Source organism: Amblyomma mixtum, chromosome 8 (genome assembly GCF_055824585.1).
Source record: "Amblyomma mixtum isolate Tamu chromosome 8, ASM5582458v1, whole genome shotgun sequence".
Lineage (NCBI taxonomy): Eukaryota > Metazoa > Arthropoda > Arachnida > Ixodida > Ixodidae > Amblyomma > Amblyomma mixtum.
Genome location: NC_143019.1, coordinates 52521996 through 52549318, shown reverse-complemented (window position 1 = coordinate 52549318; position 27323 = coordinate 52521996). Strand labels below are relative to the sequence as shown.

Sequence of the window (27323 nt, the reverse complement as noted above, 5' to 3'; positions counted from 1 at the left end):
AACTACCTTAAACTTGGGTGTACAGCCCACACTATGTGTACAGTCCGAAGGACGCAATTCTGCACGTAAAAAAAATTTCACATTAGAATGTCTGTTTAAAATAGATGGCCCGACGATTTGGGGGCGGTAACCCGCGCATAAATATAAGCTATGTGCACGCGATTCTTATTATTAATATTAGCATTAAGTTGTCATAACTTTATATGTTGTGAAATTATTTAAATCCCAACTAAATGAAAATTAGTTAACATATAGAAACGCAAGGCTGTGGATCTTCATAATGTTTACCCTGGGTATTCCATAAATAAGTGCCCTTCTGTGAAGGTACCGAGTTATACCTGTTTTTTTGGTGAGCTTGGAATCAGGGATCCTTCGTCGAAATGCTTTGTAGTATCCAGGACGATCTGAACAATTTGAGTTGTTTTACTTTTGCGATTGACTACTTTGTAGAGAGGACACGAAAGCCAAGAATTAAATCGTCCCTTTAGTAAAAAGTGATCCATGCATAGCGCCTGATTCACTTATTAATGAAAATGTAGAAACAAAAAAAAAACAGAACAAATTACAAGAGAAAAAGGGTGATGTTATTAGAAGAATGTAGTGTGTGTGTTTCGAACGACCCTTAAAAGCCAACTGCGGAGCATATTGTACCCTTCGAGTATCTCCATGCATTAAAACCATTTATTCTAGGTATATTAGTGCATAATAAACCCAAATCCCACGTCGAGCCACTCAAGTCAGCGCTCTTTTAATACCCGACGAACGTATGTGCTGTAGCGTGTTCATTCCATCAAAAGCCCTTTGTGCTTACATCAGCGGCGATTGAACCCTTCTCGCAGGGTCGGTTAAAAGCCAGAACCCGTCCTGCTGCCCGCAGCGATCAATCATTTGGTCCTGCGTTTCCCATCGGCAAGAGAGAATTCCTTTTTTCACTCCCCATCTTTATAACGGTTCGAGGCGTTCAGGACTCTTTATTGCCGTGGGTGCAGTCTTTGAAACAACTAGCCTTTCGAGCCATGAAATGTGTGACGAGTTATTGAAACCAATTGAAAGAACTTACTCTCACATTGGCCACCTACCCTTTCCAACGATGACGTCAGTGATAAATTGGAAGTGACATGCGCTGAAGCGAGTCACCCGTTCAGCCCGATTAAATCCTCTAGTCGCTTCAATTACGATGTAGAGGATGAGTCACCTTTCAAATTGAAGTACCATGAACGCTACCTGCCCTCCCTGCGTTGCCCTATTTATCCGCTGCTGAGAGAATAACGATGCGGACCTCTACACGTTCTCAAGGTTGCCTTTTCAAATGAAAGCTTCACTACGGGACCTTGGGCTTCAATCGCGGACCGTGTAGCTTTTCCTCAAGGGTCCACCTCCAACGCTGTCCATCTGATTGTAGACATTGTGAAGTGCCTTCCGTTTGCGATTGTCGTAAGCCCTTTCTCGACGTTCAGGTGCCCTTGGCAGCGTAACCTAACTAAAATTAACCGCTTCGTGCGATCGCATAGGCCCTACATCGCTGGATTCGCAACAGTTGTCACCTGAGTTCACAGATAAATAAAGTAGTAGAAACACTCAAAACTCCGTCGTAATGGGACTGAACTTAATGGGTACCTTTTGAAAGGCAAATACATGATTTCCCTTTGGTTATGCGCTAAGAACATGAACCTCGGTGAGTCTCGTCGTCCGGTTTTACTTCCGATGAAGAGGTCAATTACACTAAGCTTGTCAGGTAGATAAACGAAGTGTCTAATCAACTGCAAGGCCTACTTCTTTCTTCTGTTGTAGTGTTTTTATGTCGGCATTTTTGCGCATTTTAGACAAAGTTGTAGTATGAAGAATGCGCTGAAGGAAGGCTGCGAGAACCGGGGGACATCTTTGTTGTATTTGTTTTATCGTTGGAGGAGTTTGGCCGCCGAGAGAAAAAAGCTGAGGGAAACACAGTGAGGGGAAAATGAACAAAAAGACGCAACTATTGTAGTATCATTCCTGAATTACTGTTGCATTCATGTCAAGCAGAGCCTACAATTTACAGCTTTGTTCACGTGAAGTCAACTTCTCCATTTGTCTTCCGGTCTCTTGACACCGTCCAGTGTATACGCTCCCATAAAGGGCACCCCTCCTCTTCCCCTCTTTGCTCCCCTAGGTCACTCAACCTCTCCTCACCGGTAGCCCTCTTTCACCTTATCTCCCCAGCCAATCTCTGCACGTGGACAGACTCCTTTCAGGGGCCGATAGATGGCTGTCGCGTCGAGGGATGTCACGTGTCCCGTTGTTGGAGTGCACACACCCTGAGCCATTCCCTTGCTTCCTCCAGAGCGGAGCATGCCATATAAATTCTTCTCCCTGTCGTTGGGTGAAGGAAAAAGTATGGCATAAAAAGAAATAGCAAATATATAGAATAGCACACTCTTCGGGCCTAGTTAGCAATGCACAAAGGCGTAGATTTTTTAGAAGTAAGTACGAATATCTCAACATTGGTTCAATTTTCCTATGCACACTCTTTCGTCAGGTTGCGACTCCGGGGGGATGCGCCTCACAGACATTCGTGTTGCTCAGGTTATATTTTCCCCCATAAGCAGTCTGGTACCGAAATAAACGCCTAATTACTAAATGCAGCTTTAAAAAGGGTAGCTCTAAATATGACTAGGTCAAAAATTGAAAGGATCTAGTCCTTAGGGATTGCGAGCACCCCGCCATTCAATTTTTTGTCAGTTAATATCACTTCTGTTGCTCTTTCTGTCTATGCCGATGTTCGTACTGTACTAAAAGATGACTTACTGCTGAGAAAATTAGATTTTAAAGAATCAAACTATATGATATTCGGAGGCGATGGGGCGTGACCTAAGGCAATCAAGAACAATGAAAATCTTAGCTGTTGAATATTACAAATCAATAAAACATGACGACGTTGTCTTCATTGTCCCTTTAAAGTCAATTGTGATTACTGGCGATTACTCGGACTTCTGAATCGGAAAGAAAGGCAATGATCTTACGTTCAGTGACGACGCATAACTGTTTAATTGCTATGCCCGTCTTTTAAACTTGGGTGTGTCTTTGCATATTGCAATCTTGATGCTTTTTAAAATTGTTGACCGCGGTACGCATGTCGTGCCAGTGTCATTTGCCTAATTTGTTTGGTTTGGTTTTATAGGGTTTAACGTCCCAAAGCAACTCAGGCTCTGAGAGACGCCGTAGTGAAGGGCTCCGGAAATTTCGACCACCTTTGGTTCTTTAACGTGCACTGACATCGCAAAGCACACGGGCCTCTAGAATTTCGCCTCCATAGAAATTCAGCCGCCGCGGCCGGGATCGAACCCGCGTCTTTCGGGTCAGCAGCCGAGCACCATAACCATTGAGCCACCGCGGCGGGTCCTAATTTGTTTCGTACGTCGTTTTGCATGAACTCCGTCGACTGAGAAGAACCAAATTTTCGAGATTTCAGATGTGCGGAAGGCACACTCTGGTTTCCCCTGTTGTTCGGTAATTTTATTTTTTTCTCATGATTCAGTATGTCGACGTATACCACAGGGTCGGAGGGGACGGGCGCTAAAAGGGGCTTGTGTAGTGTGACAAAAAGCTCTAATGACTTTTAAAACTACAACAAGAGTTGAAGGTCGAACAGGGAAAATCAAGCCCCCCTGCCTTTGTTCCTTGATTCCTATCAGTCACTGTCGCATTAAAACGCACGGCTCACCGCCGTTTTTTTTTTTTTCACTTCAGTTCTCGGGCGTTGAAATAAAGTTAAAAACTCCGGAACGCCGTTCTATCTTTTCAGTGCCTCACAGCAGACAGGACTGGAACACCGAACAGGGCACCACGCGACAACATTGAAAAGTTTTCAAAGCTTTTAGAAAGAGATTAAGTGCCTCGTAGACAAGGCCAAGCAGACATGATGTCAGGGGTGTCGATGAAGCGATAGCAGACACGCGCAGTGCTTCGGAGAGAACGATGGCGTTTTGTTGTTTTTGTCACGATTCATTGGACGCTTGTATGAGGACACCCAGTTGTGACGCCTTGCCGACAGCAAATGAGGCTTGAGCGATCGCGCTGCTAGCCGGTGCGTGTCAGACACCCGCCGTCGCAAATGGATCGCTTCGAGTTTCTTGTCGAAATTTGAACGCGTGCCTTTGAAGACTCCTTCCGGTGCACGCTTTATTCACAATGGGAACCTGTTCTTTCCTTGGCATTTTGCTTTCAGGGCATTGTTCAGTTTGAGCGAATTTAGGTCACGCTCCACTTCTCTGCCGGAAATTGAGGCAACAAAGTTCACAAGTTCTGCGTGTCTAATGAGAATGCGAAAACCTGACGTGAGTCATGTCCGGTGGCGTGCACCCTCGCTTTTTAGCCAGTTAGCTGAAAGACTGAGATGTGGAAGTGGTATTCGCTTTAAAGCAGCGCTAAATAAACCAATAGGCTTATATTTTGGCATAGTACCTAAGGTATCATTTCAGTTCCTCCAACACCTATAATAACTGTTAGAGCAATCTTTCTGCTTTGCATAACGGTACCTTAGTGGCACATAACAAATGAGACAAGCAGCAAAATTGTAGATTTTCATGGTCTTAGCAGCCATCAGCTAGGACCTCTCAAAACAACAATGATCGTACATATTTTGAGGGCTAAAAAACAAGGACAAAAAAATGGCTGAGGCTTAGCTAAGGTTAGGCCTAGTCAGATGCGAAGCATATTGATGGCTAGGCTTGGTAAAGTTCCTCGCTTTGTTCTTCAGTTGTTGTAGAACGTTGTCGCCGAGCCGCATATTGAGCACGCCGCTTAGCCAGACGTTCATCCCGCTCTTCATCGGTCTCTATGGCACGCTGAAGCTTTCGCTTCTCGTTCAAATCAGCCCTGCTTCTAGGCGGCATCCCAACACCTGTCCGCCTCGTAAGTGCCCGGAGAGCGAGGCAAGCTCAGCTTTATACCGCTGCTGTAGCGTCACGTGGTCAGCTGCAGCGCCTATGATGTGGAGCCTCCACAGCCGCGGCCGACCGCGCGAGACGGCAGCCCATCTCTCCTCTGCTGTGACGTCATGTTGTCACGTGGTGTCACGTGGTCACGCTAAACGTCACGTGGTCACGTGGTCAATGGTAGCTCCACCGCCGCGCTCGACGGGCTGTAGTGTAGCTCTAGTAATATGCTTCGCATAAACGGAGAAAGATGGACTTTTCGGCTTGTCTTTTGCCCTTTTGGGCTCGAAACAAGTTACATGGGCGATGGAAAGAAACACGAACAGAGCGGAGCCTAGGTGCTCCGCCGTTCGTATTCCTTTTCATCACGCTTTTACTTCAGTGGCAGCAAAAAGACGCCACAGTCGTCCGTGATGCATTCTGGGACGACTCTAACATCTTTTTCTTACCACCACGGTAAAAGCGCGATGAAAAGAAAATCGAACAGTGGAGAGCGTAGGCGCCGCGTTCTTCGCGTTGCTCTACATCGTGATAGTACAACCAGTACCAACTTGTCCAACCTAGTTTTATGCTCAACGGCTGCGATAAACTCTTTTGTCTCGCGCATATGTGGCATATGGGAATAATATGATTGTTGTTTGCCCCCCGAGCTTAGCTTAACCAATTTCTGGAGAAGAAAAGTGAGCCGTCTTTTAAACCAAGCAAAGCGTACACTAATGCCACTTGTATTATTTTCATAGTGGTGTTAAATGAAGCAGCAAATACCTGAGTAATCATTTTCTGCTCAGGCCGTTTTTCGGAAAGTAGAACAGATACTTAAGAAGAACTTCTTGTTGGGCGAGTTGGTGCATACTGTTGTAGGTACGAATTGCGCACAAAAGACACACACAGGAAAACACACGAGAGAGACTGAAAGAGCGCAAACTATCAACTGGTGTTTATTAGATTAAGTGCCGCTTTATAGGCAGTGTGCACACGTGCCTACAAAGAGGGGAAAGAGAGGATAAGGAGGCAAATCAAACCCTGCGCGACAAACCATCAGAAACGCTCCAAAAAATTCTTTTCTGCGTTGTACAGGGAAACGGATGTGTCACTCACACAGTTATCACCTCTTGTCTTGATGTGATATGCCTCTAGAAGTTCACGGGAAACTTTGTCCTTGCTCCTGCCCAGAATTCTGATACTTTTTAGCAGTGGCTCACAACCGTTGCATGCAATGCAATGAGCAGGCAAATTTGCTCCTCCTTTGTTCCTAATTGAACGCTGATGCTCCCCTGCGCGTTCATTCACGCAGCGTCCTGTCTGGCCCACATACACGCGACCACACTTGAGTGGGATGAGATACACAACGCCCGTGGCGCATTTCACAAATTGTGCCGCATGCTTTATCTCGCATGCTCTTCGTCGAGCGCCTTCCGCGCTGATCCTTGGGCACAACCCGGCGAGCTTGCGTGGCGCCGAAAACACCACAGGGACGCCATGCCTATTTGCCACTTTTTTATGTTGTGGGGCACCTTGTGTATATACGGGACGACCGTAGTCTTTCATCGTGGCAATCGCTCCTCGTTGTTGGCGCGGTTTCCTTTTTTTACCTTCCGAAGAAGGTTCTCGGCCACAGCTGAGATGACCTCGCAGGGGAAGCCGGCTGAAAGCAGCCTTTTTATCTGATTATGAAAGCTAGTGTGCATTGCATGCGGGAATTGCATGCGGACATGCGGGCATACGCACCGCGAGCGCAGAAAGGGCTTCTTCCCTATGACTCTGCCCATTCGAAGATAGTCAACAGAGCTATTGTTAGCTCGTGCCTGGGATCTTCTCTGACGAAGTCATGCCCGCATGCTGAACATCCTCAGGTGCAGCAGCCTCCTCAGCGACCCTTTCCCATTCCGGCTGTTCATTTTCCCGGAAGAGCGTGACAGCAATCCTGTGCAAGGGAGAAAACTATAGGGGGCAAACTCAACGGGAGCGGGAAGATACAATGGAGAAGAAAGACAATCGGCGTACAGCAACGCGTCAAAGGGGGCTCGGCTAGCCGTGTCAGCAGTAATTTGATAAGCCCCTACTCTGGCCACGGCTTCCCGCCGGCCCAACTCTGACCGATGTGGAAAGGGAAGGGAGAAGAGAAAGTGAAGCGATCAATATGCCCTCAACAACGGATAGGGTGCGATGGTGTGGAGAGGGCGTTTATTGGCGGTGGCCTGTTACACTATTGGCCAGTCGCACGCTGCGACGCATGCGCAGTTGCAGCGATGTTAGGCAGACTCCCGCTCTATGGAGCGGCAGCATGGCGTTTGTCACTTAGAGTCTCTCTCTTGGTATTATTGTAACGGGTCATGCTTCCTCGACGCCTGGATTTCACCACGACAACAAAAAGGCGGGCCCAACTACTTTCATATTTGCTGCTGTCACTACTACTTCTGCCACCATTGGTGCATTGCTACCTGTTTGATTACGTAGGAAAAAAATAATTACTTCTGTGGGCCAAGAAACGAGCCTTTTCACGATGCCCGAGGGGCCGCGTGATTATCACCGCTGGAAGCTTCCAGTGCAGAGCCCACCTTTCTCGAACAGATGAGCTGATGCATTTTACTCGTGCCACTAACAGCCCAGAGTGCAACTAGCGTCTTCACGTGGAAGCGATGGTCGCTGCTCCCTTGTTTTTTTATATATCTGAACTGCACAGGCATTGATCACTATATAACTCTCCTCACCCTTCACCCTTTTGTTGTTACTTTCAGAATGCGCGTAAATGTCATATTCTTGTACGACTGGCCGTGATCTTGTTGTTTTGCCAACCTGCAAGGGTTTGGGATTTCGTCAACAGTTCAACCTTTAAGCCATCTACTCCACTTTGCAACCGAAAATAAATATTGATAGTTCTAAGGCTTATATTAATTGCTTCAATGATTGGTTGTCTGACTGCTTTATTCACTGTTCATTCATTCATTCATTCATTTAGTTATCTGTGCCCGCAAAAGATATTTTTTGAACATTTACTCACCGACCGCATTGTGCCTTCCCCCCCCCCCCCTCTTTCCAGGTGGAGTAAAAGGTTCGGAGAGTGAGAGGGAAACGACGTTGGCACGTTCTCTCCTTTAATATCAAACACTTTTCTGCGCAATGTGGTATATAGCCCTTGCACAGTGTGCCCTTTTAGTGACGCGGTGTGACTATGCTTCAAGGGCAGACACAGTGGCGACTCCGCACCAGAGGTCGCTGCAGTCTCCCACTTTTCTTTTTTGCATCGCTGTCAGCAGTGGCGCCACCTGTCGGCCAACCATAGACGCGGAAGTTGCCACGTGATTACGCCCTTTCCCCTTGTCCCCGACACAACGGCGCGGATATTCCCTTCCCCCGTAATAACTTCATGGCGGGCTCTCAAAACGCGCGTGGAGCTGGTCGGGTGCGGTTCGCGCTCCGAGAGAACGGCGGGTGCTCGATATCGACTGGGGCGAATGTGGACTGCGGGTCGTAACTGCGGAGGCATGGTGCGCTCGCTCGCGGTGCGTGCCTTGGACTCGAGCGCTTTTTTAAAAGCCAGTGGAGCTTATCGCCCGCTCTCCTGGAACTGCACCGTTGTTACTGCGCTGCGGCTTCCCATGGATTACGGCCGCGTCTTGCACCATCTCGAGCAAGGTGAGGAGTCAGGATTCTTCGCGCCTCCCATTAAAGAGGTCCAGAAAAAAAACATTAGAGCTTACTGGAGGCATGTTTGCAAGGCATGGAGTCCCAGACGCGAATAACGTTTTGAAACCTAAAATGAAGGAAGCTTTACAAGTCTAGATTTTATTCATGTTTGCGGATCCGGCCACGCAGCAAGCGATTCGCGTGGGGACAGGTTTTTTAATCTCGCTAAATTATACCGATCTGTCAGGTGAGGCAACTGCTCGTAAAAGAGTTTTGTTGTAGGCTGACTAAAAGTCTTGAAATACTGATCTATTGTGGACTCGATCTCTAACGCTGATTTCTTTCTGACACGTTGTCGAACAGAACTGCCGCTCTTCGAAGTATATCACTGAAGTTTCATGTGTATGTGCTGCAGCTGACAAAAATAGCAGATATTTATATTCCGACGATATTGTTTCAGCGAAGGCAAGAAGCATGGAGTACCTCTCCCGGTGCTTTTGAACCAAGATTTGAGGAGCCGCGGCGGCCGAATTTCGATGGAGGCGAAATTCTAGAGGCCCGTGTGCTGTGCGGTGTCAGTGCACGTTAAAGAACCCCAGGTGGTCGCAATTTTCGGAGCCCTTCACTGCGGCGTCCCTCATAGCCTGAGTTGCTTCGGGACGTAAAACCTCAATAAACCAAACCAAGATTTGAGGATTAGAAAGATCAGTTTTTCCGTTCTTGCGCTTCTGTTGATATTTAAATCATAAGGTAACGATAATCCCTTCTTTTCTTCGTTGCTTTTGAGTTTTTTTAACGCCAGGGGACGCGTAGCACAAAAGACGAACACTGAGGCAGGAAGCACCAGGATAGGTGTTTTCTTGCTGATTTTTTTTAATCTTCTACAACAACGGTGGCTGTGATGGAAGAGGTGCAGCGGCTTTAAGCCTGGCAAAGCAGGGCAGGGTGAACCAGGTTTCCTCTTTTATTTAAGCTTTCCCTTAATTCTGCGAGACGAGTATTACAAAGGCTGTTCGCACCCTTTAAGAGGCTTGGTCTTTGGTTTACAAAATATTATTTTCTGACCAGAAAACGGCTCCGGCTTCCGCATCTGACGGTATTCTTTCGCCGGCACCATTCGCGTCGGCGGTATTGTGGCTCTGTGAAGCTGCAGAATAATTTCTCTTTGAGTCATTTCACCACTGTAAAAAAAAATGAACCAAAAAAGGCACTGCATCGTCCATCCGTCGCTTGGTTCGGACAAGGTCATGTTATCCCGATATGCTGATTACTATAGAGATTATGAACGAGGCTAATTCGAGTCAGCCATCCAAGTCTTGCTCATGCTGCGGCATATTAACAGCTATAGGGGAACCCAGTGGGTGATAACTTGCAAGAAAAAGCAAAAGATGGAGAACGAGGTACGAGGAGACGTGAGATGATTTCATATTTTAGAACGTTATTACGTTAGTCTAACAACGTAGTCAAATATGTTACGCTGACATTATGCTCTGCTGACTATATAAGCTATCTAAAATGCGTCGCCTGGTGAAGAAAGAAAACGTGAAAAGTCGGGCCGGAAGGAAACGTAGAGGTGAGGAGTGGGACCGGATTGCAGCCCAGGCAATTATTTCCGCTCCAGTACGCTTCCGTGGTGCCTTTTAGTGCAATGAAGTGTACTGCATCAGCCAGGCTGGCGGATCTACCAACGTTCGTTTCAGCAATAATCAGTTACCCATAATCAGTTACGGTCAGGTGATCCTATTTGGCGGTGCCTTACGAAAAGTGCGGATGTAACCCAAATTTTTCGAGCGACTTCAATTTTACCCAATGCAGCAGCTAACTAAACTGAGGGGTCTCTGCAGATTTTTATGTTATGCTCCTTTATAACACGAACATCGACTAGGTATACTGTGCTGAATTATGATGAGCTGAAATATCTTCTGCATGCCTAAGGCATTACTTGCAGTTTTTAGTCTGAGTTCGCATATTTAGTAGCGGTGTTTCGTTTCTTTTTTCGTTTCTTTGTTTCGTTTGAACAGATATATTCTGTTCTTGTCCAAATGAAGACCAGTCACCGAATTGCCATATTTTCTCTCGTTTTGCTGCCTATATGTTTTTTTAGCTCTCCCTTAGAAATGCTTACAAAAAATGACCCAAGCGACTCTTTTGTATATACCGCAGCTCCACATCCTGCAGGTTGTTTTTTTCATTCATTAATCCTATGCCTACCTAAAGTGCGATGAAGCATCCTCACTGCTGTGAGCCGCTGGCTATGTCATAATGCACTGTTTATTGCAAGCACCGCTGCGAATAATTAATTGCTAACTTGGTTAGTTGGTTTATGGTGTTTAACGTCCCAAAGCGACTAAGGCTATGAGAGACGCCGTAGTGGAGGGCTCCGGAAATTTCGACCACCTGGGGTTCTTTAACGTGCACTGGCATCGCACAGTACACGGGCCTCTAGAATTTCTCCTGCAAAGAAATTCAACCGCCGCGGCCGGGATAATTGCTAACTTCAACTACGAAAAAAAAAAAGTGCCACGGGGCTTATGTAAAAGTACATAGTGTTCAATGTTTGCAAACAGGAAAAGGTGGGGAGAATTATGGTGAAAACAGCTTGATATCTGCGTGGAGACAGATTTTCCATATTTTAATGCTTAAATTTTTTATAGGCGCTCAGAAAGGAATTTGAAATGACCGGTGTGCAGAGAAATTTCAGGGCCGTCGCCATATTCGCTTTTCATTCCAAAATGCACACTGCTAACTGAGGGATCGCGAAAGTATACAAGAAGTTTATTTAATTCATTTCTTAACATTTAAACGAAATTATCCTGAAGACACCATAGCATCACTAGAAAATGCTTCGGCCAGTCAGCACAGCAAGCGGTAACTTAACAAAAGAAACGGGCACACAAAGCGCATATTGCATATAAGCCTGTAAAAATTTACTCAGCCTTGTTTCATCCATCATAAATCATGCAAGCACCTTCCTTTGCTTATCAAGCCGGAGTTTTTCAGGTCTTAATTCTGACGGACATCGCAATCTCCAAACAGTCTGGCAAGGGTAGCGGGATTCCTGTTCATTAAAAATATAGAGCGTTGTACACAAGTTCCTCCACGAACAGAGCATGGTCAATATGCATCTTGCTCGCGTCCCGTCGCCACTTGAGCGCCTCGAGAAGTTTCGCCATTAACACTGCATAAAGCCGAACTGAAGACTTGTTTCTTTCGGCGTTAGTGGTTGTTTTTCACTGCACTCTTTGCGCTCAAGGGGGCGCAGCGCTTAGAGGGACGAGCTTAGTACTGCGTGTGACTGACAGTCAGCGCTCTCTCCGCGTTGGCATGCAGCACCTTGCTTACATGAGCGATCGCTGGGCTCTCATCAGGTGCGCTAAGTCAGTCTTAAATTTTTAATCAAGTCTGCCTTTTATTTGTTCCTCGACTCACTCGGGGAATAGTTTCGACTGCACATAGATACAGCATCTGTAGCGTCAACTTTATGCGGCTGCTTCCGCCTGTCACGGCCGGAAACATTTGTTAATTAATCCGCTCGGAGCTGCGCAACGCGGAGCTGTCCTGCAAGTGCATGAATGTCGGATGACAAGATACTGCTCCTGGTATGTTGTAGAGCCAGAGAAGCGCCGTCGTACTACCGCCCCGGAGTAAAGTCGAAATCTTAATTAGCCAGAAAGTCGAGGAGACTATTCAATCAACTTCACGGGCAAGCGTTGTCCCTGCCATGATTACGTTAAAGTGGGATTTATCAGCAGCGCGCTTAATTTGTTTGCAGTTTTGAAAATTGAACCAGCTAGTGGCATTGACAGCAATAACGCAATTGCTGGATATCTGACTTCAATTTTTGTTTCTTTTTACTTCTTAAATTACAGGAAACTTTTTTTATCCGTGTGGGCAAAATAATTATATCCAACTGATTGGTTTTTCAGCCGCACTTCTTTTTTGTTCCATGGGGATCGTCATTTACTACACAACTACGTTCCTATTTCTCTAACAAGTATAGTTAGTGAGATTTTGGAACACATTATTCACTTAAATGTTGCGAATCATTTTGATTATGATTATCTAATTCTTGTAGCCCAGCACGCAATCAGGAGGAATTTATCTTGGAAGATCAATTAGTTGGACGTAATAGTGACACTGATCCTAATCTGCAGTCCTCAGAAGACACTCGTACCGTATCTCATTTTAGGAAAGCATTCGGTATTAGAGCTCATTGTCGCTTCCTCCGTAAACTAGAGTCTCAGTACAAACCCGCTATTATCAGTTTCATAAAAAAAATCTTTGTTTAACACATGTCAGCACGCTGAAATAGACAGCTGCGAATCTTGAAATGTTTTAGTTCGCTCAGGTGCTCCTCAAGGAAGCTCATACTGGGACCCCTACTATTCATTGCTTACATTATGACTTGCCCTCCCAATTCCTCAAAAATGCGTCTTCTTTATGGGTGGTTGTGTCTGTGAGAAATTAATCAGACTGCAAGGATACTGAAGAAAACCTGGATAAGTTATATTTTTTCTATTGTGCTTTCTTGACGTATATTTATAATACTTTAAGAGCATGTCTATCATCTTCTCGACTCCGGAAGTGCCTGATGCATAAAACTGTACTCCCGTTGGAGAGTGCCCGAAGAAACCGTCTCAGTACAAGTACTTGAGGTGCACTTATGTTCTATTCCATCTTGGGATATCTATCATTCTGTTATAGTTATCTAGCTGCACCTTAAGCTTAATTTCTCCGTCGGTCTCTGCGCTCTTTTAGCACCAACGTTAAACTCATTGCCTAAAACTGATTGCATTAGGTCCAAACTAGTGAATGCATCTCTAATTTGGAACCCTCATTCTCATGCTCCGACTAACCGCCTCTTAGTCCCTGCATAATAAACCTGCCCGATACATTATGTCCGATTACAATCGAATATCTAGTGTGCCTTATCTCAAACGAATCTTATCTTTGCCTGACCTGGCTGAGACACGTACTACTCAAGGTTTAATAATTCTCACAAAATATTTTACATTATTTTTCCCCAAAGCGGCTCATTCGTTTGCCTCCTACCCAGATTACTACAAGAACTGATGACTCTTGCAAAGATTTTCTTCCAACTGTGCGTATATTTATTTTTCTTCCTGATCGAAGTAATGAATTGTGACTATTAGGTCATAGAACGAACTCCCTGAAGCAGTAGTTACCATCGCTAATCTTAAAAATTTCGCTTCGCGGTCACTGATCTGAAAAAGCGTTTTTTATTTACCATTTTTGTGATTTATCCCTATGCTATCACTTCAATATTGTCTGCGTTCAACAACTGTCTTGAATGTTTCTAGTTGTAATTTATTTGCAATATTTTGTATATTTTCTTGTTAAAACTGTGTGGCGTTGGGTAACGTTGGTGGACAATCTCCCTTGTTTTATATCATCTCCTATATGCAATGTCATTTGGGCCTTTAAGGGTATAATAAATGACGGTGTATGATAAATCAGTAATATCAGTCTAATATATTCTAATAAAAAATAATGCATTTTGTTCTATCAGCATAGACAGAACGGAGTTAGACTAAAGATGAAAGGTCGGAACGGAAATGTGCATTTAGCTCCCGCTAAGTTGCCATTCAAGTTATTGCACGCAAGGACCTGGCAACGTGGACAAGACACCAGAATAAAAGTCAACTGACGCTTAATTTTCTTCTTAAAACCATAAGTGGTACTTCACAGCATCAGTTGCTAAGGTGTCTCGAATGACACGTTTCCCTCCGGTCAACATTGCGATCTTCGGGGCATAAGTGCAGATAATTCAAGTGCATTGCCTGTCGCAACACCAGAAATTTTAATTATTTTCGGCAGCTGAGGCGTTATTGTATCACATGGTGCTCTAATGCGCTTCAATGTATTCCGTCCCCTTTCATGCGATAAGTTTAAAATTTTCTGTTGCGGCTGAGGACGGTGATGCCATACACCGTATCAAGTGCTTGGGCATGTACTATGCTTTGTTTACATTATTATAATTGAAAAAAATGACGTTTAGGAATTTAAAAACGTCCAAGGAATGCTACGGATAATCAGTGAGCCTTCGTGAAAGTACGGCACGATATGCAGCGGAATAATTTTCATGTAAAAATCCGCAAAACCCAGTCACTGCCCTCTAAATGACTGAACACTACTCGGCAAGTTGTGCCTTCGGGCAGCGTGGAGTATTTGGCCTGAAAATTTTACCTCGAGGTCCTCACATTGTTCTGGGCGAAAAAGGAAAATGTATGCACATATGGGCTTTTTTATTTATTACCTCAAACAGCCCAGGAATGACGTATTGCTTCACGTATTGGTGCTTGCTATTAGTGCTTGTCCGTTCATGCATATTTTTTTTTGCGTCTCTTATACCTCCTCTACCCCAATAATTTATAACACGATTATATCTTCGGACCGCAGGCACCTCACCGCCCTTGCCGCTGCCGGACCTGGTGACGTCATGCAGCGGCGTCGACGAACCCAGTGCGCCGACCGACGAGACGGCGTGCTCGGCGACTGCGTGTCGAGACGCAGCCAAGCTGGTCGGCCGGAGACTCCGGTACCTCTCCGACACACTGGAGGCGGCGACGTCGGTGGGTATCTTCCGAAGCCCTCTTCGCACCCGACACTCTTTCCGGCTTTGCAGCGTAGAACCGACAAGCCCCGAACGCTGGGTTATTTTCACACAGTACTGCATATTCAAATCGTCCAATATCCAAAGCATCCAAATCGTTCACTGAGAAAATAGGCCTACTTTGAGAAATCGAGCTTCAAGGGCACATCATCATCAACCTGACTGCGCCCACTGCAGGGCAAAGGCCTCTCCCATGTCTCTCCAATTAACCCTGTCCTTTGCCAGCTGCGGCCACCGTATCCTCGCAGAATTCTCAATCTCATCCACCCACAAACTTTCCGCCGCCCCCTGCTACGCTTGCCTTCTCTTGGAATCCACTCCCTAACCCTTAAAGGGAAACTGCATAGGTTTTAGAAATCAACGAGCTTAAGAGGGTCGAATGTGTGAAACCTGCAGGTAAAGCATGCGAAGTCTTTTTGGGCTAGCACTTGAAATAGTGAAGTAATCGCCGATTAAAATCCGGACGCCATTCCAGCTTCTCCGCAGCGCACAACGCCAAGTGGGGGCCGCATGATGACGTCATCGAAGGTATGGGTACATCTCCAACGCACAAACGCGTGCTTTGAAGGAAAAAAACCAACGCCACCGAAGGCGAACCCTGCCGAGAGTTGTTTGGCAGCGTCTAACGCGTCAGGGCAGGGTGTGGCTGACGACAGCGGTAATTTGAAATCATACCTACCATGACGTCACGCTGAGTTTCCCTGCACTTCTCCGGTGAATTGAGGAGAAGCCCAAAATTCAATCGTCGATTACGTCACTATTTTAAATGCTAGTGAAAAAACACTTGGCATGCTTTACCTGCAGCCTATAAATATCTGTATCCTTGAATGTCGCGAAATTCTCAAAAAAGTGCTGCAGTTGCCCTTTAAGGACCAACGGTTATCTTGCCTACATTACATGCCCCGCCCAAAGCCATTTCTTCCTCTTGATTTCAACTACGATGTCATTAACCCGCGTTTGTTCTTTCACCCACTCCTCCCGCTTCCGATCTCTTAGCCTTACACCTATCATTTTTCTTTCCATAGCTCGCTGCGTTGTCCTTAACTACAGCTGCTGTATACTTTTCAAACTCAAGGGCACGGTGAAGGCAAACTGAAGTGCACCTGAATTGACAGAACATCGCATTCTAATCAACAAGACACCACTTTAACTGAAAGCAGAGCAGTCATAAGCTAGAACGGGTCGGCAGTTAAATACAGCATGTATTGTTAACATAGTTGTGTAAAGAATTTTTTTTTTTTTTTGCATGAGAATCCTTCAGGCTAGGTACACGACCATCCAATACGGAAGAGAACAGTTTCCCCAAGAAGGCGATTTTCCAGGTTATTTCTGTGCTGAAGTTTAAAATGGCTGTTGAAGATTATACGCGAAGAAAAAATCTAGTTATAAAAGATGATAGAGTGTGCTTGTCGCATATAATTACACAGTAATTATGAAATGAATGCTCAAACTCTGTTCTCTTGAAGGACCTCTACTGCGTCATTCACTTTGAAAGTATGACAGCAGAGTCCTTTTCGGCCCTGATGCTTTAAGTTTGAACGAATTAAATGGAGGGAAAATATTTGAAATCTAATTTTCCCAGCAATGAATATGTGTTTTACTGCCGGAGATATATTAAACGTGTCCAGAAAGAGCCATGTAGTTGGTGCTCAGCTCAAGATGAAAGCTAGATGTGCTCCTCAGTGTCAATTTATATAGAGTGCGCTGCTCAAAGGCCTTAAAGCTAGCACGACTTGAAAGGTAGCCAGCATACTGTGAAAGCCTTCCAGAGGTGTCGCAGCATGCATCTCATTTAAAGCTGAGCAGCGCTTCAGATTCGTTTTCGGGTAGGCTACGTTCCAGTAAAATCCGACCCGTATTGTTACCGGCGAGGACCACTCTAAACGCTCCCCCCCCCCTCCCCCTCCACCCGGATTCGTAAAAGATGCGATTGTCGCTCGATAAACTTGCCGTTAAGCTGTTCGTTGCGTGTTCGTGACTGCGACAGAAAAAAAAAAACCTTTATTAGAGAAAGAACAGTAATAGTTTCAGTGCAAAAAAAAAAAAGAATGACCGACCCGCTAGTCGTTGTAACAAAACTTACTTGCAGATTGTTTTTTTTGTTTGTTTTTTTTTGCTACCGAAGCTATAATAGCCGTATTCCGCAATAACAAAAAGAGTATCTTTGCAGCGTGAGAAGGACGGAGTGGTTCTGTGCGGATCGAAACAGCAACACATGGAGCAGTATCAGCGTCTCTCATAGCCTTAGTCGCTTTGGGACGTTAAACCCCATAAACCAAGACACCGGATGAATCACTTTTCCGCTTTGGATGATCGATGCACATTATGGACGACGACAAATGCGCCACACTTACGCTCGCTCACGACACGCTTGCACAGTAGCGTAAGGTAAAGCTGGGCAGTCCAATCGGTTGTGCATTCTCGTTTCGCGTGCAACAACCCGCTTCGCCGTGACAAAGCCCCGCGCGTCAGGTGGTCAGCCAATATGGAGATCATACGAAGGCGGGAACTCCATTACGCCTTTACATGCAAGAGCATCGGCGTACGCGTGTGTTATGTCGGTGGATGGCGCGAGTGGGAGATGGTGCAATACGCGACCAGGACAGCTGCCTGATAATCATTTTCGCACAGAGGTGTCGCTACAAGCGTGAAACGACCAGGTGCTCATTCATGGATCGCTCGCGTTTGAACGGAAGCACCTCGACGGCGCCATCCGCGCTTGCTTTATTTGCTTCAGAGTAAGCGAGATGATTAATGGGCTGTTTAGGGCGCGTCCGACTGCTTTTTCCCGTGTCGCTAATCTTCCCGCCGTGACAGGCGGGCCTTTCAGAAAAGGGACTACCCGTTTCCAGTCACGCTATTGAGTTTCGATGAGAAAGAACTCAACGATAGCATTGGTGTTTTACTGATGGCACCGAGTGAAGCAGAAGCTGGAAAGTTTACGACCAAAAGCAAAGGATGATCATAGCTATGGCCCTGCTGTACATAACCACCAATTATAAACAAAAAGTATTTTTGACCAGGCAACCGTTTATGAACGCAATTTGTGCATATAATGCAGGATTTCACTATAATAATCAATATATCCGCAGATTACCCGACGGCAGTGTTGTATTGTATTTTTCTTGTATTTTTTTATTCACGTTTTTGCTTTCGTGAAAAGCGTTCCCCCATTGGGTTTCTCTGGCAGTCCGAACTGTTCGATGCGATCTATGGAAAAAGATTTTGCTACATATAAGAATAATGGACCGTTATATTTAATAGTTCCATAAGATTGTCTTACAATTTTTCAATTTTGCCCGAAAAGGCTGGATATGTTTAGGATTCAAAAAGTATTCAAGCAATGCCTGTTGTTATTCTAATCGCGACATTTATGCGGAACTTTATCTTATGCTTTGAAGTGCAGGCATACGCATGCCACAAGTGTTTTTTTTTTTTTATGCTTTGAAGCAAAATCGCTGGTGCTGTTCTGTTAGCGCACTTACTTTGCGGGGAAAGTTAAGAAATATAGAATCCGAATATCGACCCTAAGCCTTGTCTAACATATCTGCTTCTCCCGATGGTGCCAGGACACACACAAAAAAAAATTCATAGCCCTGGGCTAGGTTTTCGTTCATCTGTCCGGTTTTTAAAATAAGCTTGCAAAACAGCGTAGAGCCCAAAGCGTGAACCTCATGTTTTGAGTCAAGGCTTGTCAGCGTGGGTATCCTATTCAGTGCGATGAACACGACGTCCGAAGGGGCTTAGATACCCGATAGCTCGTTCTAAAAAACGTAAAGAAGCAGTGAAGAGAGAACCATGTAGAACACCAGGAAGAAAAGAAAGAAAAATGCCCGCCAGACCCATCAGTACCCGGCCGAGCGCAGTGTTTGACAGCCAGTCGAACCGCGCGGAGTATATTAGAAAGGCGCGTGATGGAGAGATTGGAGACTATGGCAGCCCATGTGTCCGGATTCCCACACTTTGTGGGCAGAAACGTCAAGTGTGTGTGTGTGGGGGGGGAGGGGGGGGGGGGGTTGCGCGAGAGCTGCTCTGGTTGATATGGGCGTGTAAGGTAATAACGGCATCTATCGAAAACGCAAAATAGGATAAGAATAGAAGGCCGGAGATCCTCTGGGCCACGTGAGGATTACGTATGGGAGCAAAGTCCAAAACGAAATTTGCTACTGAGCGACTTCAAACGAGGAAAGAAATGAGCTAGAATACAAAACAAGATCACGCGCTCATAGAACAAAAGGGAGCCGGCGAGAGCCAAAGGGTGTGGTTTCATTCGACGCCGTTTGAGTACAAGTGTGGTTTTCCCTGCTTATAAATTTATTTTTTACTGGTTGAAGTGTTGCAAGAATTTTTTTTTTGCGATCTCAGGAGGATATCGGATAATAATCATTCTTCTTTAATAGAAACTAGTACATCCTGCCGGGGAAAAATTGCGCCTGGGCCACTTAGTGGGCATTTCATATTACAAGAAGCAACACACTGTAAACGCCAATACACCTATATGGGAGTAAAAAGGGAGTAATCTGTCCTCTGGAGCACTTTCTTTTTTTATATAAAAGAGATTACGCTATAGGACATCTTACTCTATTTTTATTCTTTTCTGTTTAGAGTGTGCCGAAATGTTTTTGATTTTCTCTATGAGTATAGTCGCCTCCTCTCTAGCGAATCAGTAAAAGCCTGATGACGGAAAGTTTACGTTTGGCAACAGTTTAAGCTTACATGGTTCATTTTATTAAACATTGTGTGTGGCGCATTTAAAAGCTGATGCTGCTTTTTTTTTTAGCGAGCTTGGCCAAGGCGGCTCTTAGCTTTAACAGAAGCTTCGTTCAGAGGAAAGTATTGCCGTTCCACGAACAGGAATCCCTTACTGGCGTCTAAGAGGTGCGCTCTAAAATACAGTTCGAATGTACGAGAACTCATTTTGGTGAGGGCGTTTGCAGCTTTTTCGCTTTTTTTATTTTTTCTACATCTTTACTTCCTGCTCCCAAACTCTCGCCTCCTAGCATTTCATCCACGTTACTCAGGAGTGAAAACATGCAAAATGCCTACGCGCCTATGCGAAGTTGCCGCCTCCGTGAGAACCTGTGCAGAACTTGCGCAAATGCGAAGCGAACGGAACTGTTCAGGTTCAGTGAGAACAAAAACAGAGCGCATGATACGGTTGCCTTAATAGAAGCAGGTCTGATCTGTGGAGTTGAATAATTCAACTCATGCGTGAATATAGACCTCTCTCGGCGATCGTTATGAAATTATAGCTTGGGCGCTCCGCAGGTGTGTAACCGCGAAAAACACCTCCGTGTAGTTTTGAAAAGTACGACATATAAAAATAAAAGGCAGACACACTTCTAAGGCCGAAGTGACAATTGCCAAACGCAAACATAATGTACAAAATATACTTTTTTTTTGCTTGATTACCTTGGCATTATTCATACGGGACGCTGCCCACGCAAGCGTCTACACCGAAAACACGTTGCTCAGCGCTATCTGGAGCACCACCGCCGCGTATTCAAAATCATCCCTATACACTCTGAAATGAAAAGCGGCTATTACTTCTTTGTTACGCGACGCGGCAAAACTAAAAACAAAATACACATCTGGCAGAAATCCGTTTGTCTCGACATATTGTAAATACAAAGTATTGGATATCGAATGCTTAATGTCGGCCGTGGTGCTCAGCGGATGGATGAAAAATGGCTGGAAAGCTGAATGTACGCCTCGTAAGCCACAGATTTTCGCTCTCATTCAGAAGTTAAAGAATAAGAAAATACGTACGCGATAATCGTTTTCTAGCGCGAGACCGAGGGGTTCCGAGGGGTCACTACACCGCCGCTGAAGCTTAGACATACTCTGTTCAGTCAGTGGGCCAATCAAATGCATCTGGCACAGTCTAGTAGTACTGAATGCCAACAATCAGGGCGTTTGAGAAACTCCGGAGGGCGAAATTGCTCTTCAACGTTGCAGAAACGGAACCGCGAGAAGGGCTGGAAATAAACCCGAAAGTTCCCGCCCAAACGGAACGATTGCCCTGGAAGCCAGAAACGGAGGGGAAAATGCAGATAACTTGCAAGCACAAGTGACGCATACGAACGAACTGAATGCGCAAAGCTGACGCAATGCCACGGCATCACATCCCTAGTAACGGCGAGGAAGCCCCTCTCTTTTCGAGAGTAACGAAAAAAAAAACATTTTAGTAGAGGGGCTGCAGCGTGCGTTCGGCTTTGAGTAGAAAAATAAACCGTGAATCCTGGGAAAGCCGGTGCAAGTGCCGACCGATACAAAGCGTAGGCAGTTCTTGCTTGTTTATCAAACAGTTGTGGTAAAGTGATTCCTCAGCACTGGTACGCATCTTCATGCCCTCAGCGTCCAAAGGCTAAGCTCCGACCTTTGTCGCCAGGAGTACAAAATGGCATTGTCGTATGCGACTTAAAGAGTGAGGCAAATAATATAAGTGCTCGGCGAAAACGACTATGTTTGTAATCTTTGTAAGCCGTTGCTTACAAACGCCCTCTTTTTCTAAAGAACACACTTGTTCCTACGGTCTGTTGGGGAACGAGCCAGCGTCTATAACCGTCGATCTATACAGAATGTGCCCTAATGGCCCAGCCTAAGTAAACCCACGCAAGTGATGCGTGAAGCGTCTGCACCAAAACGACTTAACTGGTGGGAAAAAAAAAAAAAGATCTCGGGATAGACCGCAACAGCTTCCAAGGTTAAACACGCTGAAGCCCCGATTTACTTCTCACTTCTGTCAACAATGCACACTCAGGTGACCCTCTATATATCCCACTACGGAACACGAAAGGGTTAATGCACTCGTTCGGGGTGAAGAATCTGGTCGTGCTTTAACCCTTTTTTCAAGTCCATTATTATTCTCCCCTAGTCTCGAAAAGCCGGTTACGGGAGTGTAAAGATGTTTTGCTTTCTTCTTTTAGGGCATGAAGAGAGATGCTCGGTAGCGGTGAGGCCTATCATTTTGAGCTGAAGAGAGCTGTTTCCGACGAAATGACCGCACGAACGCGCACGACGTTAGTCCGCAGTTGAAAGAGGGCGCACTTGACAGGCGCCGTTACCACAATTGCGGCACTAATGGAAGCTCGGCGAGACAAATCGGGAAGCAGACGAAAAGAAAGGTCCATGGCGCCCTGGCGCACAATGGCGGCATAGTGTGAATAGCGCGCAAAAATTAATTGAAAAAAGCGACGACTCCTTTTTCTCTTTGCGGTTAAAAAAAAAAGAAAAAGAAAAGGGTGCTGCCTCTTTCCCCGATGCTGGGAGTAATGGTGAAAGAGTGGGAGATAGGTACACGATGGTCATTCAAACGAGTGGTAAAAAAAAAAAAAAGAAGGAAGAGAATTTGTAAGTTGAAAGACAGTCGAGAAGAGAGTCATCAAGCACTGACGCCTCGTCCTGTCGCGTTAGGTGGCGGCGTTCGGTAGACGCCCCGGAGCGACGGCTCGAGCTCTGGCGGCGTAGCTCTGACCGGGGAGGGAGCAGTTAGAGAGCACCGCTGCTGAAACGCGGGTTGAGGGTTTTATGTTTTTTTTTTGTTCCCACAGGCAGGGCGGGGGAGCTCCGTTTTTATTGTGCCGAGGGTGTCCCCGTGACTTCGCCCCACTCGCCATTCAAGTGGCGACTGGTTGTAGAACTCCTCCCCTCTTCCCACTATTCCGATTTCGAGCTCCGGGCGCATACGGCGACTGCACATGCATGCCTGGCCCTCTTGCGTGTTTGGCTTTGTAGTCGCTTCTACAGCGTGCTCTTTCCTACCACTTTGTTCATATGCGCCAAGGGCCTCTGAAGAACAATGACGATCGAACCTGTGTGGTTAGTAGACGTACATAACTACCGCCAGCCACTTGCTTAGCGCTTGCAAAATGGAGAAAACTACTGGAGTGATGTAGTTTAATTAAGACAGTACGTTGTTGGGCGAATCGGCCGTTCACAATTCCATAGGTAATTCCGCAAACATAAACAAGGACGTGAAACAAAGACAAAACAAACGGTTGGGTACCCTTCACGTCGTTGTTTGTGTTTGAGCAGTTACCTATGTGATAAGGGAGGATGTGCAGTAACGGGAATTAGGTGTTGAGAGCGGCGGTTTCGGAGAAAAGTTGAGCTCATTCTTAGGGATGCTTAATATTAACCCTGCAAAAAAAAATGCCGAGATAGGGCTGAGAACGGCGGGCGAAAGCATATCTGGCTGCCGAGGCTCTCTTGAGTCCGGATAATACCATCTTCAATAAGGCAGTATTATATTACAGGGCAGAGAACGTGATATGGTATTAAAAGGCCATTTTGAGTGTGCTATACGAAGAATCGCGGTCATAACGTGCAGGAGTAAAAAAAAAACACTTGGCCATGCATAGTGGCAAATCAAGGCACTATGTGTCACTAGTTGTTCTGGAAAGTTAGAACTGCAGGACATCCTACCTGCATTTCCTGCGTTTATAACACCTAGTCAGAAAAGGAACACCTCTACCATAGAACTTGGTACTGGCTGTGATCGTGACATGCTACAGCCCTGGTCTTTAGTCGTAAAAAAGCGTCCAGTGCATTTTTTTTTTGCTACTGAATGACAGAATTTAATCCCTCCTTTATGGAGTGTAAATTTAGCTGCTGCCGCTTACGAAAGGTTTATAAAAGAAGCGCCGACTGATTTTCTTGCACACCGAACTATAAGGCCTTCTATAATTTCCGGTTTCACAGACTCAACAATGGCTATTGACATTTCTTGTGCCAGTTTAAGCTGAGGTGCGTTTCAAGACTGAAAAGAAAAGAACGGCGTCAGAACTGAAATAAATACAATAGAAAAGAAAAAAAAGGAACACTAGTGTTCAAGCCCGGTATCTTCAGTGAACCTCGTAACACTCATGCATTACTGATACACCCACGAGCGATGAATATTTCGAGTTCGGTTTCTTCAGTACCGTTGAGCAACTGGGAAAGTAAGCGGTGTTGTCAGATCCGCTCTGCGGTGACTGCCGCGACCCCCACCGAGTCTCCACTCAGCGAGAGCACTCATGCGCGGAGCCCGCGGGAGCAGCTGGATGCGACCGAGGTGCCCACCTGCGGTGGGGCCGGATTGTCGTGCCACGGAAACGCGCGGGCGCGCTCACTGATGAGTTTCGACACTCGACGCTGCATTACGAGGCACAAATTTGGGCTGAAAAATCCACGCGATTTCATCAGGAGAAAGCCGTTTGAGACGCTGTATACACAATTTTATACACACGAACTCGCAGAATTTTCCAACAGTATGCTACAGTTAGGTAGCAACGTTTGCTTTTGCTTCGGACTAATTTAGCCACAGTCGGATTTGAACTTGGATGCCTATTTTTAATGCAAACTATGAAACCTGGTAGATAACAATTGTCAAGCGAGTGAGATTGATAGTACGTCCTGCGACACTGTGCCGCTTTGGCAGATTTTGTCATCCTCATAATGTGATTTTATTCTGGCTTTCTATTGTCATATGGTGGTGCTAAAAATATATACGACCTCATGATTCCTCGAGCTCTTGTGGGAGAACCGACCAGGCTGATCAAGCAGACAGCGAGTAGCCCCCCCACAAATATATATATAATGATGGCAAATAAGTATTATCATAAATGGATCAACCACTAAGCTCACTTTTGTAGCGGTTTCTTTGACTACAGTCATCTCCACGACTAAATACTATTCCATAAACTTCTCTATCCTTTGTCAATGAGCTTTTGCTTCGTTTCTTTTGCAAAAGTTCTACCTTTCTTTTCCACGCTCTAATCCATTATCCAATTTCTCTTTCCAAGCCTCTGCGTAGGCGTCTGTCTATTCAAACGGGCTTAAGCAGTCAGCGAAGACAGCAATGAAGGCAAACTTTTTTAGATTATCTTCTTTTTGATGCTTCCGACTTGAGAGCCTTGCTTTTTGAAGCAATTGGGAGACTCAGCCCTCTTCGCTCGCTTAACATATGATGATCATACACGTTAAAAGAAGCGAAAGATTTCAGTCGGGTATGACAACTGCATCCCGAAACATTATGCTCTCTATAGTACCAGCAGGGAAACGTGCGGCAGCTGCAAGATTTTTCATATCGGCTCCTGCTGCCGCCAACCTTTGGTGGACTGCGAGGGGTAATGCAGTAAACAAAGATTTTCCATCACCTCTGCTGGCACTCACCCCAGAGGATGACAATGAATGTTTGCTGGAGCAAGGATGGAAAAAAACAAAACGCATAGAGAACGCACGGTGTTTTGCGAGGCGGTTCTTATGTCTCTTTCTCGGTCGGGGTGCCTGCTGGCTCATAACACCACACAGAAAGTCACCCTTACAGAGAACGCGAGAGTGCCATGCAGGGAGTGTGAGTTATGCTTCCTCCTTTCCCCTAGACGCTGGACGGGTTAAAACAACTGTTGCCTACGACAGCCTGCTAATTTTACCTAGAGCTCGGTCGCTTGGCGCGCCAGACACCGTCTCTCAACCTACCTCGTGGCTCCAGTACCGCACCCCACGCTTTGAGTCTGCCTGCGTTTTACGGCTGATAAACCTTCCCGCGCACGCTCTAATGGGCGCGCCCGGGAAAGGTCCGCCGCGCTCACCAGATGGCGCCTTAATTCCCTGCCGCTGTTTCAGACGATCCCCGCGCCCTCTGTCGCACGCACTCGTGTGATTCGTTGTTTGTTTTGAAAACGACAGGATCTCCATACGTCACGTGCCACATTGATAGAAGATGTGTCGCTGCATTGTTTCAAGGTTTGAAGACGGGAAACTGGGAGGAGTACTTCGTCCTGGGAGTTTCGTTAACGGGCACGCCGTTATAGCTTCCAATAACGGAGGCAGGAAACGAATATCACCGTGGGATTGATACCGCCACCTGGTGTCAGGTTTCATCGCGTTTTCAACCGGGGATCCAGCTGCGAAGATGATCCGTCACGTAGCTCAGTGAGGCTCGTGCGCGTTGTCACTATACTGGACAGTGTCCTATTGATTTTACGCATGGCCGCTGCTTATGGTATGTGAGCGATGAGTCCATCAACAAACTTGCCACGTGGCGAACACTTCGGACTTGCTTTTATTTATATATTTGGACACACGTGGGTGCGTGCTCTCGGACACAGCCGAACGGTCTTCGAACAGACGGTTACACCTATGAGATACGCGAGGATCGCACGCTTTAAACGATACCTCAAATGCAGAAAGCTCATAAGCTCGTGTTAAGCCGACCACTTGCCGAAGACACTGGCTACAGGAGCTCCATGGCTGAGCACAAGCTCGCGAATGTAATTCCGGGCATGACTGTCGCATTTGTCGGTTCAAAAGAAGACGAAGAGAAAAGAACCACTAGGGGGAGAACGCGGTTTCAGATAAGCATAACCGCATTTTGCATGTAACTAGATGTACTCAGTGTTGGGGTTGAAAAGTCTGACGCCCACAAACATACCGCGTTTCAAATCATTTTCCCATCTCTCAGTTATCTCCTGAGAAAGGCTTGGAACAGCCCTCGATACATTGTTTTGTGCTAAAATTTGTGTCTAGCTTCATTTAGTCATGCTTTCCTTGCCACCGATAAAATCGAGCCGAATTGCGACTGTTCCACGTATTTCGGGGCCCATTACTCAATAGAGAGTGCTTCCCTACACTGTTTCCAAAAACGGGAAGACTCCGAGAGAAGATCGACTGCCAACAGGCGATATCAGCCGGGATCCTCCCCGCAGCACTTCTCAGGGCGGTCGGATGTTGTTAAGCTGCGCGGCCTGCTCTCAAGATTTGGCGCTAGGCAATCTATCACAGCACCCCCGTCGTGTTAGGGAGCTGTTGCCACGAAGACCGCAATTAGAGAGAGGATCGCGCAGGCAAAGAGGGGAGAGGAGCAGGGAGAACCATTACAAACATTGCGATCTGACGCTCTGTGTGCCATAATTTGTTCTCAGTAGAGAAGCTTGGAGCTCGAGCTGAGGGCTCTATGTGACCAGTTTTCAGGCGCTCGCGAAGCCATATTAATTAAAGACTACAAGGTCACCGCCTTGCGGTCGAAAAGCTCTGACAAATGCATTGTTTCGAAGCGCTCGCAAAGCGATACATAGGCCATGAGGTCGCTGCCTCGCGGTCATCAAGCAGTTAGAGAGATTATGACCGAAGTATTTAGCGTCAAATTCTTCCCATTTTTTGGCAAA

At 46.0% G+C, this 27323-nt stretch overlaps 1 protein-coding gene across 1 annotated transcript in view; it reads left to right on the top strand.

Moving 5' to 3' along the window:
* The first annotated feature begins 8398 nt into the window (after positions 1-8398).
* Positions 8399-27323, top strand: part of LOC149332434 (uncharacterized) — a 24615-nt gene continuing 5690 nt past the window's right edge. The window contains exons 1-2 of the mRNA XM_089557514.1: positions 8399-8549; positions 14961-15133. Of these exons, the coding sequence (XP_089413640.1) occupies positions 8399-8549; positions 14961-15133 (324 nt within the window). The remainder of the gene's footprint in view (positions 8550-14960; positions 15134-27323) is intronic.